Consider the following 18,471-nt stretch of genomic DNA (forward strand, 5'->3'; position numbering starts at 1 on the left):
AAACAGGCCACCTACAAACCCACGACCCGATTGACGAGATCGCTAAACGGAAGAGAAAAATGAAATTGCGGATTAGTATAAAACTGAAGATGGATCTAGAAGATAATCAACAGCAGCGTCTTCCATATTGGTTAGGTGACTTAATGAAGTAGGGAGTTATTCTAAAGTGCTAGTGTCTAGCAGTGTACTCCTATTTGTACTGATTAATTTATGAATGTAAAGAGCTTAATAGGAAACGATGATTGCCTGTTTTTTTTTTAATTCAGCCTCACAATTAACGACTCAACCCTAGGTTTGCATCTCAGGCGCACTCCTGATTCTTTAAAGATATGTGCGTATTAGATATTAATTATATTTATCATTCAACATAAAGAAAAGTAACGTGAGGAAATCTATGTACCTGAGAGCCCTTTATAAAGTTTAAAGATTTAGCTTAAATTTATCCGGAGTACACCTAATCTAATTTAAGGAACCTTGACCAGGCCATATAGAAATAGTATCAAATTATGAAGACTTCTAAAAATCTTCTAAACATTTGGAAAAGTTATGTGTCGTTAAATTTTCCAATAAATCCATGACCCAATTCACAAAATATTGCCAATCGGAATAAGTTTGGAACGCAATTTGGATATAAAATCAATTTCAGATCCGGAGTAATGGATTTACGAAAAATCCCCAAATACATGGATGCCCAGTGGAATAGGGTGAAAATGTTATCGAAAGATTTAAACTATAGATATAGTCACACTTGTTATGTCTTGTTTATGCTGCTATGTTTTGATTTAAAGATGTGGTGAGTGCAGATGCTGTTATATTATGATACAAATAGTGTAAGACTTGAAGGTGGTAGAACCCGTTGTTGTTCGACTCCGGCGGCACCACCGCCACACCTATTTCTACCCAATAATAGCAGTGTTAGTCGTTGCTGTGTTCCGTTTCGAAGGGTGTGGTAAGATGAATAGGGTGAACTTAAGCTAATGGTGAGTTAATGACACCCCTGTATCAGTTTTTTCTTTCTTACTAAGACTATCATTACAACAACCTTTATCGTAAAATTGACATAAAAAAAAAACTTTGACGAACAGTCTGCCTATCTGAGGGTCTAAGTTCCAATCCTAAGCCGAACCTCAAGCTTTTCTAAGTGGATGATTTAAAAAGTACCAATCGCGTTAACTTCAAAGTGAACAGTAGTAAGTATTCATTGTATTAAGTAATTTCTTACTCTTCAAAAAATATTAATCGCTTAACACCTTAACGTCAGACCAATACCTAATCTCCAAGTAGTAAAGCAAAGTTTGAATAGTGTTCTGTAAGCGTGGTCTGCAGCTTAGAGCGTTCGTTGTCTTGAGAATTCTCTTTGTTTTCGTTTGTTTCCATTGCTTTGTCTTTTCTGGATTTAAAAGTTTCAGTAAGTGCTACAAGCTTGAATGGAGTAGATTTGACCTTTATATATATTTTCGAAGAACCTTGTAGCTTGCGTAGATTCTATTACGATTTTGTGAGCAACGTTTGAGTAGTCAGGAGTTAAATGGGTAACCGTTACTTTTTATGTGCTTTGTTATTGTTTTCCTGCTATTCGTAATTTTGAATACGTTGAAAATATAAGCAAAGAAGAAAGACACATATAAGGAAGGGAAAACATGCAGAAAGATTTCGTGTAAAATAGCAGCGTCCCCAAAATTTGGTAACGCACTCCATTCTTCTTGATAAGTTTTTTAGTGGAAAAACTATTTCGGAATATATCGGCATTTTATCAAAATTATAACAAATGATGTAATACTTTAATGAATACCACCTCAAAATTAGAACAAATGATGTAATACTTCGATGAATACCAACTTAAGTTTTATTTTTGTCTTTAAACTTATGCTCCAATTTTGACTACAGCGACGGACTATTTAAAATACAATTAACAGAGTATAACAATGTGACATTGGCTTGTTACTGAACCAATTATATAATGTTACACTGATACGAGTCATAAAAATTCATTACGAAATCGATACTTAAACGTAGTATCGTACGTAGTATGAATATTTATTACGATATTTATAGCGCGAAGTCTTAAATAATTTAAAGGAGGCAAATAAATACATAGCAATTGTTATTATACAATAAATATGATTGTCAAATAAAAATAAATATTGTAGTTTTTTTTTATAATATAGGAATAGCAGACGAGCATGCAGTCCACCTGATGGTAAGTTGTTTCTGCCACCCATGGACAACTGTAATCAACCCCAGATAGGACTAGTTATTCCTACCGGAGGTCGGCCACAGATGCGCCGCTACCCCTGGGGACTAAGCTGGAACGCCTCGAAGAAATATGTCTCCCTTACCATACCCTTCAAAACGGAACACAGCAGCGCCTAACACTGCTGTTAGTAGGTAGAAATAGGTATGGCCGTGGTGCCGCTGGAGTCGAACCACAAAGGGTTCTACCAACTTAAACAGTTATTTCGAAGTGCCAGTAGAGGCACTAAATAATCCACCACCTTTAGTAAAAAAAAAAACATAAACTAAATCATAAAAATGCCAGAACTTTTTGCTTTATGCAAAGCTAAATGGGTCTACAGAGGATAACAAAAAATATATTTTGTTTTTGTATCGTTTAATCCATTCACGCCTTCATTCGCTCATTAATTTCTAAAAAAAATGTTCATTCAGTTAATCATTCATAATGTCATTATTTCTTTATTATTTGCGGTTGTACGCGACAAATGTACAGGAAAATAATATTTCATTTTTAGTATAATCCGCGTAAAACTGCTAGTCCGCTCTGAATATAGAAACGAATCGCGTCGCCATAGCAAATTGTATGACTACACCTGCTCACAACAACTTCAGAGCGGACTAGTAGTTTGGCACGAACTATAGCTACTTAGAATAACTAATTCAAAATAAAATTTCTCTCAGTAACTATATGATTGGCAGCCAAAGATCACATCTAGATTATTGCGTAACCACGAAAAAGTCGAGTCATGTTAATTTAAATTTATTAATATGCTATCACATTTTTTACAGTGTATAATTATGTGTTACAGACACTTTTAGAGCGGACGCGTAAAATTAGCACTTTTACACTTTTAATTTCACTATCAGCGAGTCACGTCGTGTAAGTGACATTTGTGTGCGGAGTCACGATCGAAGTGTTCGCTGGAATTAATTGCCTCATTGCCGATTCTTTGTCCGCACTCTTACGTCACAGTAGTTACGACCAGCAAAAGCACTTTTACCCAAAATACGTCCGAAAATCACTTTTACTCAGCCTTCTGTAATGGGATAAGTGTGAAATGGCCTCGCGTAGTCAATGTTCTGTACACTACATGTTTGAAATGAAAATCGCATCATTTTCTCTTTTGCCACTTCTCAAATCATCAACTACTGAAATGTATAGTCCACGCCAAAGTGCTAGTCCGCTCTGAAGTTGTTGCGAGCAGTTGTAGTCCTACAATTTGCTATGGCGACGCGATTCTTTTCTATATTCAGAGCGGACATTAACAATGTAATTTATTGAACAATTGAGTAATAAATAGTTTTGAGAGTTTTAAGTGTTTACCCAGTAATTATGGTGAAAGAAGCAGAAACAAATATGTCTTTAATCATTATATCAATTTTATTTCCGCACTTTTTACCTTTACTTTCTTTACTTTATCATTTTTCCCCTTTTTCCTTTGTCTTGCTACATTCTTACAATGAGTAATGTTATGTGTTGTGGTTGTTGTGGAATGTTTTCTTTACTATCTTTCCTCAGTTACTCATAAATATGAGCACATATTTCCAAGCCTGAGTCACTGATTGGTCACTACTTTGAAAGTAGAAAGAGCTCTCTCAAATATTGTAATATTGAACCCTTCAAACTAAAATGCAATTGTTCAACGTTGTATTAAGCTGGTTTTGAGTCGAAATAGGTAAAACGTAGCCGCATCTATAGTGAATTACAAGGCATTCTTACGCCATTTGTCCACCGCCACCGTCACCGAGCCGATACCGATATTTATTGACCGCACCGAAGTAGCGTACATACATTTACTGTAGCAGCTTGTCCACCGCACGCCCGTCACCCGAGCACCGTCATCCCGGTATTTCGAGTAGATCGGCGTGACCGCTACATCGGCAACGAGATTTTGACGGGCCGATTTGCCGGCAATATAAAACCCATTGACACTTGTCCATACACTGCCGTCGCACGCGTGACAGCTGGAACAAAATAAAACACAAACTATCGCCTTCACGACATATTAAAATCGGCCCAATATAATCTCGTTCTCGGTAGCGGCTCGGTGACGGTGCGGTGGACAAACGACCTTAATATCCTTGAATACCTACACAAATATAAGACCTGTAAACATCACCATTTAGAAAAAACGCCCTACTTAAAGAAGCTAATGCAGGAGCGATAGTTTACGACGTCAACCACCGGCAACAGTCGCCGCCTATTATCAGCGGCCAACGATCAAAAACACCCGCTATGTCGTAAGTGGACGATGTTCCACAACGGTCTTCGACTGTTACGACCATTTCCCAGCGAATGCCTACTGCTGCCACCCGTGTCCAGCGATCTTCGGCAGCAGTCTTCAACGCGAACTGTACCTTACATATTAGCTCAATGTCGCTCGTGTGTTTCTTCCCTTACTTTACCATTTTCGCATTTCGGCACGGATCACTAAGACACTTCGGTTCACTTTCGTTCAGTTTTAATTAAGCCTTGGTAATTAAATCGTCCATTGCAGATGGGTTGCCGCTGGCGCGTTCAAAATTAAATTTCTAAAGGAAGGTCGTACCTCATTTGATATGGATCGTGGGTTCCGTGGATCTTTTTGTCTTGTGTCTGCGGTTGAGAAAGGTCTTTATAAGCTTTTAGGCTCGGGATTAAAAATGTCGCCCATTAATGGTTCACAATTTAATTGCTCTAAAGCAGTGTTTCTCAAAGTGGATCACACCCGCTCGTGGGTGCTAGGGGCACATAGGCGTTGAAGTGAGAGGGATGGGTGATTTGTGTTTTAATTAAAAGACCAAATGTGGAGGTTGATAATTAGCAAGGTCACATTTTTTAGGTGGAAATTTCATATTTTTAATTTCGCCGTCTTTTGTGGGGCGTTAGAAATAATTGTCTCTAAAAGTGAGCAAAATACGACATAAATTTGAGAACTTCTGCTCTAGAGCGATTATCTTAAGTACCTACAATTAAGTACAAAATTTTTATACAGTTATTTCGCGACTTTAACAAGCTTTCATTTTATTTGCAACGTATGTATGTAAATATTTATGCATATATGTATGTATTGGCTTGACCACTAATCCTTAACTACTTTTACCAATCTACATTGGAGCAGCATGATAGAGTATACCTAGGTAAACCTCTGATTTTTCAGTCATATGCGATTTAGAAAGTAATTATCACTTGCATAGATGGTGAAGGAAAACATCGTGAGGAAATCTGTATACCTGAGAAATCTTAAAAAAATGAAATAAAATGTTTTCAAAGGTATGTGAAGTCTTCCAATTCGCACTTGACCAGACCTTCCCTAGAGAAACTTAAGTTGTACTTAGAACTTGAACATAGCAGTTAATTCAATTTCTAAGTCATTAAGTAATTCCGATTCCGATACTTTCATTGATAACAGGCGATATAGCATAATGTTTACAGAAAGCGAATAATCTGTTTTACGGCAAACAGAGTCATTAGCTCTGTGCAAGATAGTTTTACATTTTACATTACAGACGCTTAATTAGATTTGTTTACATTTAAACCACTTTTACTTGCTATAATTACACGGAATGGGAAATAGTACCACTCACTTCCCGGATAAGATCGTAACGAAACCTATGCGCCTGAGTTCTTTGAAAAAGTTCTCATGGGTGTGGAAAGTACTATTCCACACTTGATTAGCATGAGGGACTTGTCCAAACCTCTCTCACTTTGAGAAGACGCCCGTGCCCAGTAGAGGGACAGAAATAGGTTGACGACGGCTCTCTTTCGTGTATGTAGTAGGTTGTCTATGGCATTGCAATCAGTACCTTACTGAAATATTCAGCTGCTATCACCAACATTCATTAACAGGCATTTTTTATTTTTGAAAAGTAACGAAGTACTACGCAGTCCATCTGATGGTAAGTGCACTACATCGACGCAACATTGTTGTGTTTAACATTGACAAAACTTTGCATAGCATTAACTTATTAGTTAGTTTATTGAAGGTGGTAGAACCCTTTGTGGTTCGACTCCGGCGGCACCACCGCCACACCTATTTCTACCTAATAAAGGAAGGGTGTGGTAAGGGAGACAGACTTTTTCGAGGCGTTCCAGCTTAGTCCTCAGGGGTAGCAGCGCATCTGTGGTCGACCTCAGGTGGGAATATCTAATCCTATCTGGGGTTGATTACAGAAGTCCATGGGCGGCAGTAGCCACTTACCATCAGGTGGACTGTATGCTCGTCTGCTACTCCTATATTATAAAAAAAAAGTTAGGAGTCTATTTAACAAAACTTTGCAAAACATTAACGTATAACTTAGGAGTCTGTATTGTTATTACTCTAACTGCACCGAACAATGCATTGTCTATAGCACTAAAATCACATACAAAAATTTCAATAACATTTAAAGGTGGTAGAACCCTTTGTGGTTCGACTCCGGCGGCACCACCGCCACACCTATTTCTACCTAATAACAGCAGTGTTAAGCGCTGCTGTGTTCCGGTTTGAAGGGTGTGGTAAGGGAGACAGACTTTTCCGAGGCGTTCCAGCTTAGTCCTCAGGGGTAGCGGCGCATCTGTGGCCGACCTCAGGTAGGAATATCTAATCCTATCTGGGGTTGATTACAGATGTCCATGGGCGGCAGTAGCCACTTACCATCAGGTGGACTGCATGCTCGTCTGCTACTCTTATATTATAAAAAAAAAAAAAAAAAAAAAAAAAAACAGCAACACAAAAGAATTCATAGTGAAGCAAAAAAACAGAATTTCATATCCCGATCAAAAGCCATGTTTGCGCTTTCCAATTTTGCCGTTGGCGGCGCCACTGCAGCCCAAATTGACGGCTTGAATATCGCATTCAGAATGCCTCAAAGGGAATTTCTGAAAGCCCTTTCGTTATACGTTCTCGTTTGAAAAGTTTTTTAGCCGAAATCATTTCGGTTCGTGGACTGGATGTAGAGAGATATATTGTTGTGGTTTTGTTTTAGAAATATGAGTTGCGTTATTATACATATTTTAAGACAAAGATACATAAGGTTTCCTGTTTTAATCCACCTAATGGTAAGTGGCTTCTGCCGCCCATGGACATCTATAATCAAGACCAAATCAGATGAGAGTCCTACTTACCGTGGGTCACAGATGTGTTGATACCCTGAGGACTAAGTTAGAACGCTTTGGACAAGTATGACTCTTAGCACACTCTTCGGAACACAGCAGAGCTTGACACCATTGTTAAGCATAAATGGATGTCGTTTATACTCCATCCTCAAAGTGTTCAATTTAATTAGAATATATATATTTGACATTTATATACATGCATAATTGACTAAAATAACAGAATAAATGCTGTAAGCTAAAATATTTTTTATAAAATTGACATTGCACACTATTCTGATAGTAGAATGTAAAAATACATAAAATATTTGACACCATTTACCATAACTCCATTCTGGCAATAAATAATTTTCATTTCATTTCATTTCAAACATTATTAAACTTCATCAACTTCTATAAATGCTTGGAATTTATTAAGTGCTGATTTTTAGTGACGCCGCTATAAACAAAAGTTCCACTATGAAAATATTCAAGCTGTAATAAAAGAGCTTCTAAAGTGCAAAGCTTTCATTGCAATCAGTGGACTGCAGCGCGATTTTATTACGCGTTTTAAGAGAACGATATCTCAGGCTATTTAAACTTGAGCTCGTTTTCTGAGAAGAAATGATTGTTATTTTAAATTGAATGCCTGCGAAATTACTTATTCGGGTCAGATTGTATGAATTCTAACGTTTTAAGATGTATTATATTTACAGACATCCACTGTGCTTTGTCATGACAAAATCTTTAAATCTTCATTTTAGGGACTGACTGAGGGAAAAACGGTAACTTATTACTAAGCCTCCGATGTGGGTCCGTCTGTCACAGAGCTTTACTCTTGCACCGTAATAGGGGGTCAATTATATGGCTGTCATTATGATAAATACCACAAATTAAATGATTTGGTGGTACGGAACCCTCTGTGCGCGAGTTTGACTCGCACTTGGACAATTTTTGTATTTAATATTTTTACAGGATCATATGGTCTGTACGGCTGTTACAATCGATATATTTGTCATACACCTTGTATACTACCAGGGTTGAAATTTGCTTGGCCGGAGAACGAAGCCTGAACCACTTTCATAACAGACCGAGATAGTCACTGCTGAGCTACGGGAGTCGTCAGTTACTTTAAAATTACAGTCAGACACTTTAATTCTATTTAAATATACATATTCACAGTCTTGTTCTTTATCTCAGGCTATTTAAAGCTAACCACCGCTCCGTGCGAAATGATCTCGCACGCTCTCATTTCTTTCTATCTTTTTTCTCAGACCAAAAAAGATAGATAACCTCTTAAACAATACATTAATGACAATGACAATGTGATTATTTTACACGGACATTGTACGTATACAATACAAATACTACCGATTTCAGTACTAATGATCTCGGATAAGTGGTTACGTCATTGAAATAAAAACTTTAAAAAAATGTGTCGTTAAGTGGGGAAACAGTTCGACATTCTGACTAATCTGACTGCTTAGAAATAAAGCCTTATTCACTCCCACAATACAGACAACGAATCCCCCGACGCTTATGATACTCACTGGGCAACAGGGAGTAGCAAATAATGAGAAAAACGTCCATCAGATGGAAAAACATTACCCTCCGCGGGCGGGTTAAACGTCAAAAAAATATTTAGCACATTCATAGAATATGTTGCTTAAAATATAAGTAAATACGATTCGCTCGGCGCTGTCTGATTATTTTTTGGTCTGAAACTTTTCTCCGCCTGGTCTTTGTTTTTTTTCATAAGTGCTCGCTCCACAGGTGTAAATAGACTTCATAAACATGTTACTATTAATGGTCTCTTTGTACTATTTAGCGTAATAGCGTATTGTGGAGTTATTGCTAATCATGCTGAGATTTAATCTATGTGTAATTCTATGTAACTTATAATTTTCTGCTATAAAAATATTATGTTACATTAAACTAGAAGAGGTTATTTAATAGATAAAATTTTACAAAATTTAAATTTTATATGATGGAAATTGGAATAGCAAACTAGCATGGAGTGTCATAATCATCATCATCAACCCATTACTGTCCCAATGCTGGGCACAGATCTCCTATCAGAATGAAAAGGATTAGGCCATAGTCCACCGCGCTGGCCAAGTGCGTATTGGTTCACATACCTTTGAGATTTTTTTTTTAAATCTCACATGTATGCAGGTTTCCTCACGATGTTTTCCTTCATCGTTTAGCAAGTGATTATTATAATTATTTCTAATACGCTATGTGCGTACTTACTTTAAATACTTTGAAAAATCAGAGGTGTCTAGGATTTGAACCTCGGACACTTCGATCGAGAGGCCGAGTTTCTTAACCACTATAGTCTGATTCATAATTAGGTGTCCAAAATGTAAACAAAGGTGTTGACCTATCAAGAAAATACGTTTCAAATGGTAGTTTCTTATTTTTGACAATATTAAATTAATACAACAATAATAAAATAATAATCTAAAAAAATTAACATCAATTCCCATTTTCTAATATTTATATTACCTCAATTTCGTTCCATACAGTAATAATAATAAAAAACAAGGTTTATGGTAGAAAATTAAAATGTGATAATGGTAACACACTCGGAACCCAGAACATTTCTTGTGCCGTCATTTGTAAGTTTCGTAGCTGATTTTATTCATTTTCGTGATTTTAATTGAACTCGAATGTATTATCGTTTTCATAGCGCGTTTGTTAAATTGTGAATAATTGTAAAGTTTTCATTTTTTGTTGATTTTGTTAAAGTTTTTGTTTCTTGTTAATTTTGACAGTGACTTTTGTTTGTTTACATTTTGGACATCTAATTATGAATCAGACTATAGGCTATCACTGCATGCAGTGTACCTGATGGTAAGTTATTACTGTCACCTATAGACATCTGTAACCAGTGCAAATAAACGGCCGTAATATCCATATCAAACCAAAACACAGCAGCGCTTAACATTTCTGTTATAACACGATTATTTTGTCAAGAATAGACTTAAATAGTCTCATACACATAGTTGCAAAGAAACCATTAAAGTCGTCAATAGAATATCGTTTATCTATCAAAACGATCCCAGCTCATTACAGTTTATAATAACTGATAATAAAAACTGAAGTTTACGACGTCGCCTCAGGCGTTAACCAATTCAGTAATGCAAAGTGGTTTTATTTCGCGCCTTGCGTATCACGTACGATATATGCTTAATATATATTTTATGTAAATTACAGAGAGCGCAAACATTATACGTATTTATAAGTAAGTGGGTAGACATGCTATTTATCCTCTTTGTGGCTCAAGCCTAATTAACTTTTAAATAAATAAGACATGAGGTCGACGAACGACAGATTGCCACCCTTATATTTTTCATTTTTTATTTTACAGAACAGACGAGAATGCAATTCTCCTGATGGTAAGTGGTCATTGTCGCCCATAGACATTTTTAACAATCCCAATATAGATTCGAGTGTTTACCTTATGACTCGACGACGAAACATAAGAACTGCATTTCTATTCATTATTAAAAAGTTAAATTTCCTGCAAAAAAGTTAAAGTATGATTAAAATAATATTGTTTTAAGAGATGGTAGTAACCCCCCAAATATACCTGAGCGAGCCGGCATCCACACCCTGCCACCAAACCATAAGAACAGTTTCACGTTAAAATGAATTCGGCGATAGTAGGTACCTTATAGGAACAGCAGTGATAGCCTAGGGGGTTAAGAAAGTCGGCCTCTCGATCGAGTGGTCCGAGGTTCAAATCCCAGGCGCGCAGCTCTGATTTTCAAAAATTATGTGCGTATTAGAAATCAATTATCACATGCTTAAACGATGAAGGAAAACATCGTGAGGAAACCTGCTTACAAGTGAGATTTATAAAAAAAAAATTCAAAGGTATGTGAATTCTACCAATACGCCCTTGGCCAGCGCGGTGGACTATGGCTTAATCCTTCTCATTCTGAGAGGAGACCCGTCCCCAGCAGTGGAACAGTAATAGGTTGATGATGAGGTACCTCCCCATTAGAACTGAACTAGCTCTACCACCTCTCAAACAAAATAGTCAGACATATCCCATCATATGACGTAACAAACAAAACCCACAAAATAAAACCGCGAATAACAATATAATTACCATTTGCTTTTCAAAATTAACTGACCGCAAACAATTTATAACAGTCGCCGCCATTCGCAACCAACATATTCGCGAACTTTTACTCAAATATTTATACTAGTTAAATATTCATTGACCATTTAGAGCCCAATTTAGAAAATTAACACTATAACGCGGTTTCACTGAAATTACTCATTTAACTTTGACTATCGCTGTCATAATTATTACTTTCATTTTTATATCTAACTGTTAAGTCTATAAAGTCTGTGTGAATAGTAAGTAAAGGTACTCGTAGATGGTATCTAACACCTCTGTACCCTTACCATGAGTTTTCAAAACATCCCAAAATTTTACGTTACGTTTACCATGAGTTTTTACGTTTCGACAAATATGACTGTTTTGGTATTTGTTTACGTATTTGCCCATACAAATTCCAATCAGCGCCCCTAGCGGAATGTATCAGAACTATAGTGTCAGTCACGTAACATTAAGTGTCTAAATTGACAAAATGGCGCTTTATGTTTTGTCTCTCTTTTTGCGATCATGTGAGGCAGACAAAAATACTTAAGCACTTACTTATTGTTACGTTTACTCAGTCTACTGAAGCAAACGGAACAGAATAATAGATTGAGTAAACGTAACGTAAAATTGTGGGATGTTTTGAAAACTCATGGTAAGGGTACTGTACTGATTTCAACGTCTTTTTATAAAGACGAAATAGTGCACTTTACTTAAATTTCGTAATACTATACAGCATTACTGATTTCGTATATAGCATAAGCAAATAGCACTTTTTTCTTTTATAGCAGATTAAATTCTGAAGTTTAGAGTGGAAACTCGTCGTCCATTACTTGCTGGGTCAATAGTGGGTAATAAAACTATTGACACAGCTCTACTGTATAATAACCGTTTCAATCTTAACTACTAACTTAGTACGGTTATACTTAATAGAATAACGATAATAATGGTTATAATATTCCCTTGAATACTTATATGTAATAAAATGACGTGATGTCGTGAAATAACTGTTATATTTTACTGAAGCTAAATAAAATAGCGGTTATAAAAATATTTAATTACGCGAGCGCTTCAGGAAAATTATATTTTATAGGAAATTTAATTAGAGCATAAGGTTTATAACACGAATATTTTACGAGTGAACACAATCATAAAACTATAAATATTTTAAGTTAGATTTGATTCCATATTTCAGCAATGGAGATCAATATTGAAACAGTAATTTATATCTAAAGACATATTTGCGCCTTAAAACAGAAGTGTTAAGCTGCTGTGTTCTGGTTTAAAGGGAGTGGTAAGGGAGACATACGAGGCATTCCAGCTTAATCCTCGGGGGTAGCGGCGCATCTGTGGCCGACCTCAGGTAGGAATATCTAATCCTATCTGGGGTTGATTACAGATGTCCATGGGCGGCAGTAGCCACTTACCATCAGGTGGACTGCATACTCGTCTGCTACTCCTATATTATAAAAAAAATACAGCATGCCAAACTTGTGCTGTGACAGATAAATTTACTTTTCATTCTATATAATATTTCGATTGGTACAGCACGAATTTAACGGTAAGTATCAGAAGTTGGATGGGTAACCGCTAATGACTATATTTTAAGGAAAGGAGGTACCTTGCAAATACCTTAAGCAATCGTTCTCGATTGTCATTGGATAACATTTCTGAATCAATTTCTGATTTTGGATACAAAACAATACAAATTGGCAGTAATAAAAGGATAACAACATTGTCATCCTTTTATTACTGTCAATTTGTAAGTAAGTCATTTTGGCTGTACAGCGTGCCAAAGAAGGAGGTATACATCGAAAACGAGCGGGATCGAAAGGGGCGGTCCATCCCGGGCCCCCGATCTTTGGGCATTTGTAATTTTGTAAAATCAAATCAACCCTGGGGGCCTCCATTCAACTTTCCACCCCGGGCCACCAACGACTTCCGTCCGCCACTTACACATCAAATAGGCTCGAAAAGCACTGCCCTCCTCCCCAAGAAACCTTATTCAAGACAAAAGTACAGTCGTATTGAAAAGTTAGTGAAGTAATAAGCGTATAATATCAGTAATAAGCGGCACGCGACAGTATGTGTTGACATCTAACAAATAGAAATTAATTACATTCATTATTCAAACATGGATACAAATTAGAGGTAATTACTTTAGTAATATATTAAAGCGATATTCTAACGAGCGTTATTTGTTATTCACACCTTTGTTACCTACATAATTATAAGTAACTAGCTGACCCGGCAAACGTTGTATTGCCATATAAATAAAAAAAATGTTAATGGTGAACAACCCTTATCACTTATGGGTTTGAAAAATAGATAGAATATTTGAAACTGCGATGGTAGCGAAGTCTGTTGAATCCAATGTGAAACATTACAAAATCAACAAGTACTTACGAATTAAAAATTAATTAAAAAAACCTTTTTCACGGACTAAATTGTGAATCTAAACCATTCTCAAGTCCCCTTGAACACACACAACAAATTTCATCAAAATCAGTCCAGTCGTTTAGGAGGAGTTCAGTGACATACACACCCACATAAGAAATATATATATAAATAAAAGATACGTAGGTAACTATGTTTAATAATATTGTAGTAGCTTACAAGCCTACAGTCCAACTGCTGGTAAATGGTTTGCAAGTAACTTTTCCGTACCACACAATTTTATTAATATAGGAGTAGCAGACGTGCATGCAGTCCACCTAATGGTAAGTGGCTACTGCCGCCCAAGGAAATCTGTAATCAACCCTAGATAGGATTAGATATTCCTACCTGAGCTCGGCCACAGATGCGCCGCTAAACTGGAACGCCTCGGAAAAGTATGCCTCTCTTATCACGCCCTTCAAACCAGAAAACAGAAGCGCTTAACACTACTATTAATAGGCAGAAATAGGTGTGGTGGTGGTGCCACTGGAGTCGAAACACAAAGTGTTCTACCACATTCAAATCAGAACAAAAGACTGTTTAACACTGCTGTTGTAATGCATAAATAGGTGTGCTGTCTTTGGAATACAACTACAAAGGTTCCGACGACAATACGATAATATATTACACTGAACACAAGCATATCGATATATCGACGTGTTGGGATAAATAAAGCAATATCGTTAACAAAACAATGCAATGCGGTGCAAGACGAGCACGCTTTCCATGCACTTGATGCATATTTCATAAGCATTCTTACAACCGAACTAAAATAGAGCAACACCGCAATCCTATACTTAAAGGTAGCATTATTAGTTTAAATACGAATGATAAATTGAGTGGATATTTTTACTGATCTTTGCCTACCTGACGACCAAGTTTCGGATATGAACGAAAACTTTGAGTTAATAACCATCAAATTATTTTTTTTTCGGACAAGTTCATATAGCACAAATAATTAATGGAGTTCATGATTCTCAAAAATACGGAACATATATTTAACGAGCTTTTGCCCGCGGCTTCGCTCTCGTTACGAAGTAATATTTTCATCACCTATTTTATCCCCTTGGGGGTAGAATTGATCAAAATCCTTTCTTAGCGGATCCCTACATCATAACATCTACCTGCATACCAAATTTCAGCCCGATCCGTCCAGTGGTTTGGGCTGTGCGTTGATAGATCACTATGTCAGTCAGTCACCTTTGAGTTACATATATTTAGATAATTGACTCATTCATTGGTTAATTTTATTGATGACTATCAAATGATATATATACGAGTAGTTTAATTTCGAGCTACCTGTCAAAATGTTAAATTTCCCGGCGAAGATAGAGCCTACATATTCCGATCAAAATGGGATTTAGTGCATACAAAGTAGCATATCTATACAAAACATTTAGCCTGCACACTTCATTATTTCCATTGTTAATTAAACAAACTCACCGTGTTCGCGGGCGGCATGCATATGTCGAATGCGGGCGCGCGCGGCGCATCACCGCCCTGCAACGCCTCACACACACCCTGTAACAAACAAAAACATTGTTATAAGAATAAAGTAGAATAAAGTATAGAATCAGAAGACAAAAGGACGGATTGAGATGAAACGGGACAGGATGGGACGGGATGGGACGTGACGGGACGGAATGGGATGAATCTATACTAAACAGAACTGAATAGGACATTATTGCATATTACTGCAGCCAAAACAACAGGCCGCTATGTCGTTAATACAGTGAACTCTTCAAACGAGTAAAAAAACTGAATCTATAACCCTCGTGCCTGTGGAGGAATATAATCTAGGCCACTTTAAGTAAAGGCTAACATCGGCACCCAGCAGTAAATTATAAAAAATTTTGTATGCAATTACTGTCAGGTCTATTAAAGCGATCTTCCTATGCGTCTGTTTGTGTGTATGTAAAATAATACGGCATTATCTTTCAAAAATGGTATAATATGATATGTAAATGAAAAATTTATAAACTTTTAACTGTGGATACGGACTAAGAGTTGCTAATTTAATTCAGTGTGCTCTTTAATCCGCATTCCCAGTTTCGAATTAATCCCCTCTACGTTTCAGGCGACTTCTGTTTCAAAAGGCCGGAACTTGTTCTGCTGATGAGCTAATTTCACTAACGATATTGATAAAAGAGGTTTAAATGCTGTGTAGAACCTCGTTTTATATGAACACGAGGAGGTTGTATTTGAAAATACTAAATGATTAATTATGTCATTACAAAATAGTTACTAGGACATCGCTTCTTTATAGTCACAAGTATATTTTTGTTTTAATATACTTGTATTAATTATCTTAATTTTAACTAATTTTCTTTTCGACTAAGTTAGAACGCCTCAAAGCGGGTCGAAGTAGCGTCTTTACATCTCCACATCGAAAGACATTTCAAATGCTCCTCAGATATACAGTTATTGTTTCGTTTCATTTCACTTTGATTTTTAATTTTCTAAAAGTAATTTGAATTTTGACTTTGATTGGATGAAGCCTACACTTAGCAATTACATGATAGTATATTCGACGATACACCCACGTGACATCCAATAAAAATAAAGCAAATGTAGTCCCTGACAATTAAAGTGTCCGTTTTATTCCATTCACATTCATCATTCCACTCAAAATGTCATACATAATGATAATTGTGCCTATTGTAAGAGAAATCCTATCAACTGTCGCTATCAAAACTTATACGCACGGCATAAAAAACCAGAAAAAGTTCAATTCAATTCTAATAATAAAGAAATCTTAATGTTAAATTGAGCGTGAAATTCAGGTGCGCTAATGCCACACAATACTACATCAAAAGTGTCAACGACGAAAAAAGACGACACAAGTGAAATTCATGTTCGCTCCAATTGTACTGCACTTCCATTTCATTGAGTGTGGAATAAACAATAAAAATATGCAAACATAATAAGGTGAGAGTAGAAACCCACACGTCAATAGATATTAGAGTTATGGTGCGGTTATATCGCGAAAGATGAACGCTTAAGAGAAGACGGATAAGGCAAGATCTCTGCAGATTCGTCAACAATTTTAATGCGTTCGGAGTAATTTTGATGCATATATTTGATGAAACAAGCGTCAAATTATTTTTTTTAAGTCCTTCAAGTAATTATAATATGCTTGGCAGATTATAAATATCATTTTATTATGTAACGGGTACTCACGATATGCGTTTTATATTGCCGATATTTTGACCCAGTTGCATAGTACAAGTACTAGTCGATTAGACATATTAATCTGCCACTAGTACTTGTCAACGGTTTCTCCTCGCCACCTCAGTTTCGCCGTGACCATGATCCATGCAACTGGGTCGAAATATCGGCAATAAAAAATGCATATCGTAAGTACCCGGTACAAAATAAATTGTCTCAATTCCGCGATAATTTTAGTCTAGGATGATTAATATCATTAAAATCTTAAACAGATATCTATTTTCTTTATGTATTTATCTATATTGAATCCAGCAAATGATTTAGAATAGAATATGGCAAAAACTACGAATGAAATCAAGGATTTACAAGCTTACGAGTAGACCTTCAGATTACAGCGCGATTTTATGTTAAGTGTATCATAAAATAGAGACTATTATATTATTAAACGGATACTTGGTACCAGTAGTAGAATATCTTCAATACCGATATACGACCCATTCCTAGAATACCCACTTAAATTCACTCACACTCATTCGATATGAACACAAATTCCGTTTATCGCTTAGCTCTTCCTCGCTGGTAGTAACACAAGTAGTTAATCCGAAGCGCCAAATGGTTCATTGTGCATAGAAAAAGTAAAAAGCCGTAATCACACTCTCCCACAAGACAATACGTGGGTCCATTTATGAGTATGATTTGCGGCGTGCAAATTGTACTAATTTTAGCGTGACCACTACACACGGGCGACGCGAAACACAACTTCAAGTGTACATTTTATTTTTCTATTTTATTTAAACCCAAGAGGAAAATGATATTTTAAACTGCTTCTATATTTTATTCTTCTTACATTAAAATCCCAAAAATTATAATCCTGTGTAAAATGTTTTGATCTTATTTAGGTCATTACTTTTTTTTGATTGTTAAAGAGTAAGTTGTTATGTGTTAAGTCCTATAATTCTGGCATGAAGAGGGTGATAGGGACATTTAAATGAGGAGTTCCTGCTCTACATATTCCTAAAGGGTCCTATCCAAGCCGTGCACAAGTAGATTTCCAATACATACCTACAAAATTTACAAATTACGAACTTTAGCAGGCACGAATCGGTTAAGTTTTATTATTTTTTGGCTTTTGTAAGTCAGCAATATAAACTTGACTTACTTCTTAACTATCTTACATGTCAGTTGACAGTTTTTACCAACCGTGTGTAGCGCGGTCAAGTGGTCAGGTGTTTTCAAATGTGGGCCGCACACCGCATCAGCACACTAACACGGTATTTTAATACGTATGCTTTTTGCGTTTTTCGAAATGCATCCAAATTGTCGCTGCGTGATTTTGAATCGGCAGAATAGGTGGCGTCTATTAACGGATTAGATATATTTTTTTAAGAATATAAGAATTATTTTCAAATTATTCTTATTATTTTAAAGATAAAACGATTAGTAATTTGTATGACGAATTATT

At 36.3% G+C, this 18,471-nt stretch overlaps 1 protein-coding gene across 2 annotated transcripts in view; it reads right to left on the reverse strand.

Moving 5' to 3' along the window:
• Positions 1-18,471, reverse strand: part of Sb (serine proteinase stubble) — a 174,739-nt gene that overhangs the window by 135,433 nt on the left and 20,835 nt on the right. For both annotated transcript variants that reach the window (XM_073076415.1, XM_073076414.1), the window contains exon 2: positions 15,285-15,362. In XM_073076415.1, the coding sequence (XP_072932516.1) occupies positions 15,285-15,306 (22 nt within the window). In that variant the 5' untranslated portion in view covers positions 15,307-15,362. The remainder of the gene's footprint in view (positions 1-15,284; positions 15,363-18,471) is intronic.

The sequence above is a fragment of the Epargyreus clarus genome, unplaced genomic scaffold (genome assembly GCF_041222505.1).
Source record: "Epargyreus clarus isolate Ecla_fem2 unplaced genomic scaffold, WU_Ecla_fem_2.2 ptg000009l, whole genome shotgun sequence".
NCBI classification, from domain to species: Eukaryota; Metazoa; Arthropoda; class Insecta; order Lepidoptera; family Hesperiidae; genus Epargyreus; species Epargyreus clarus.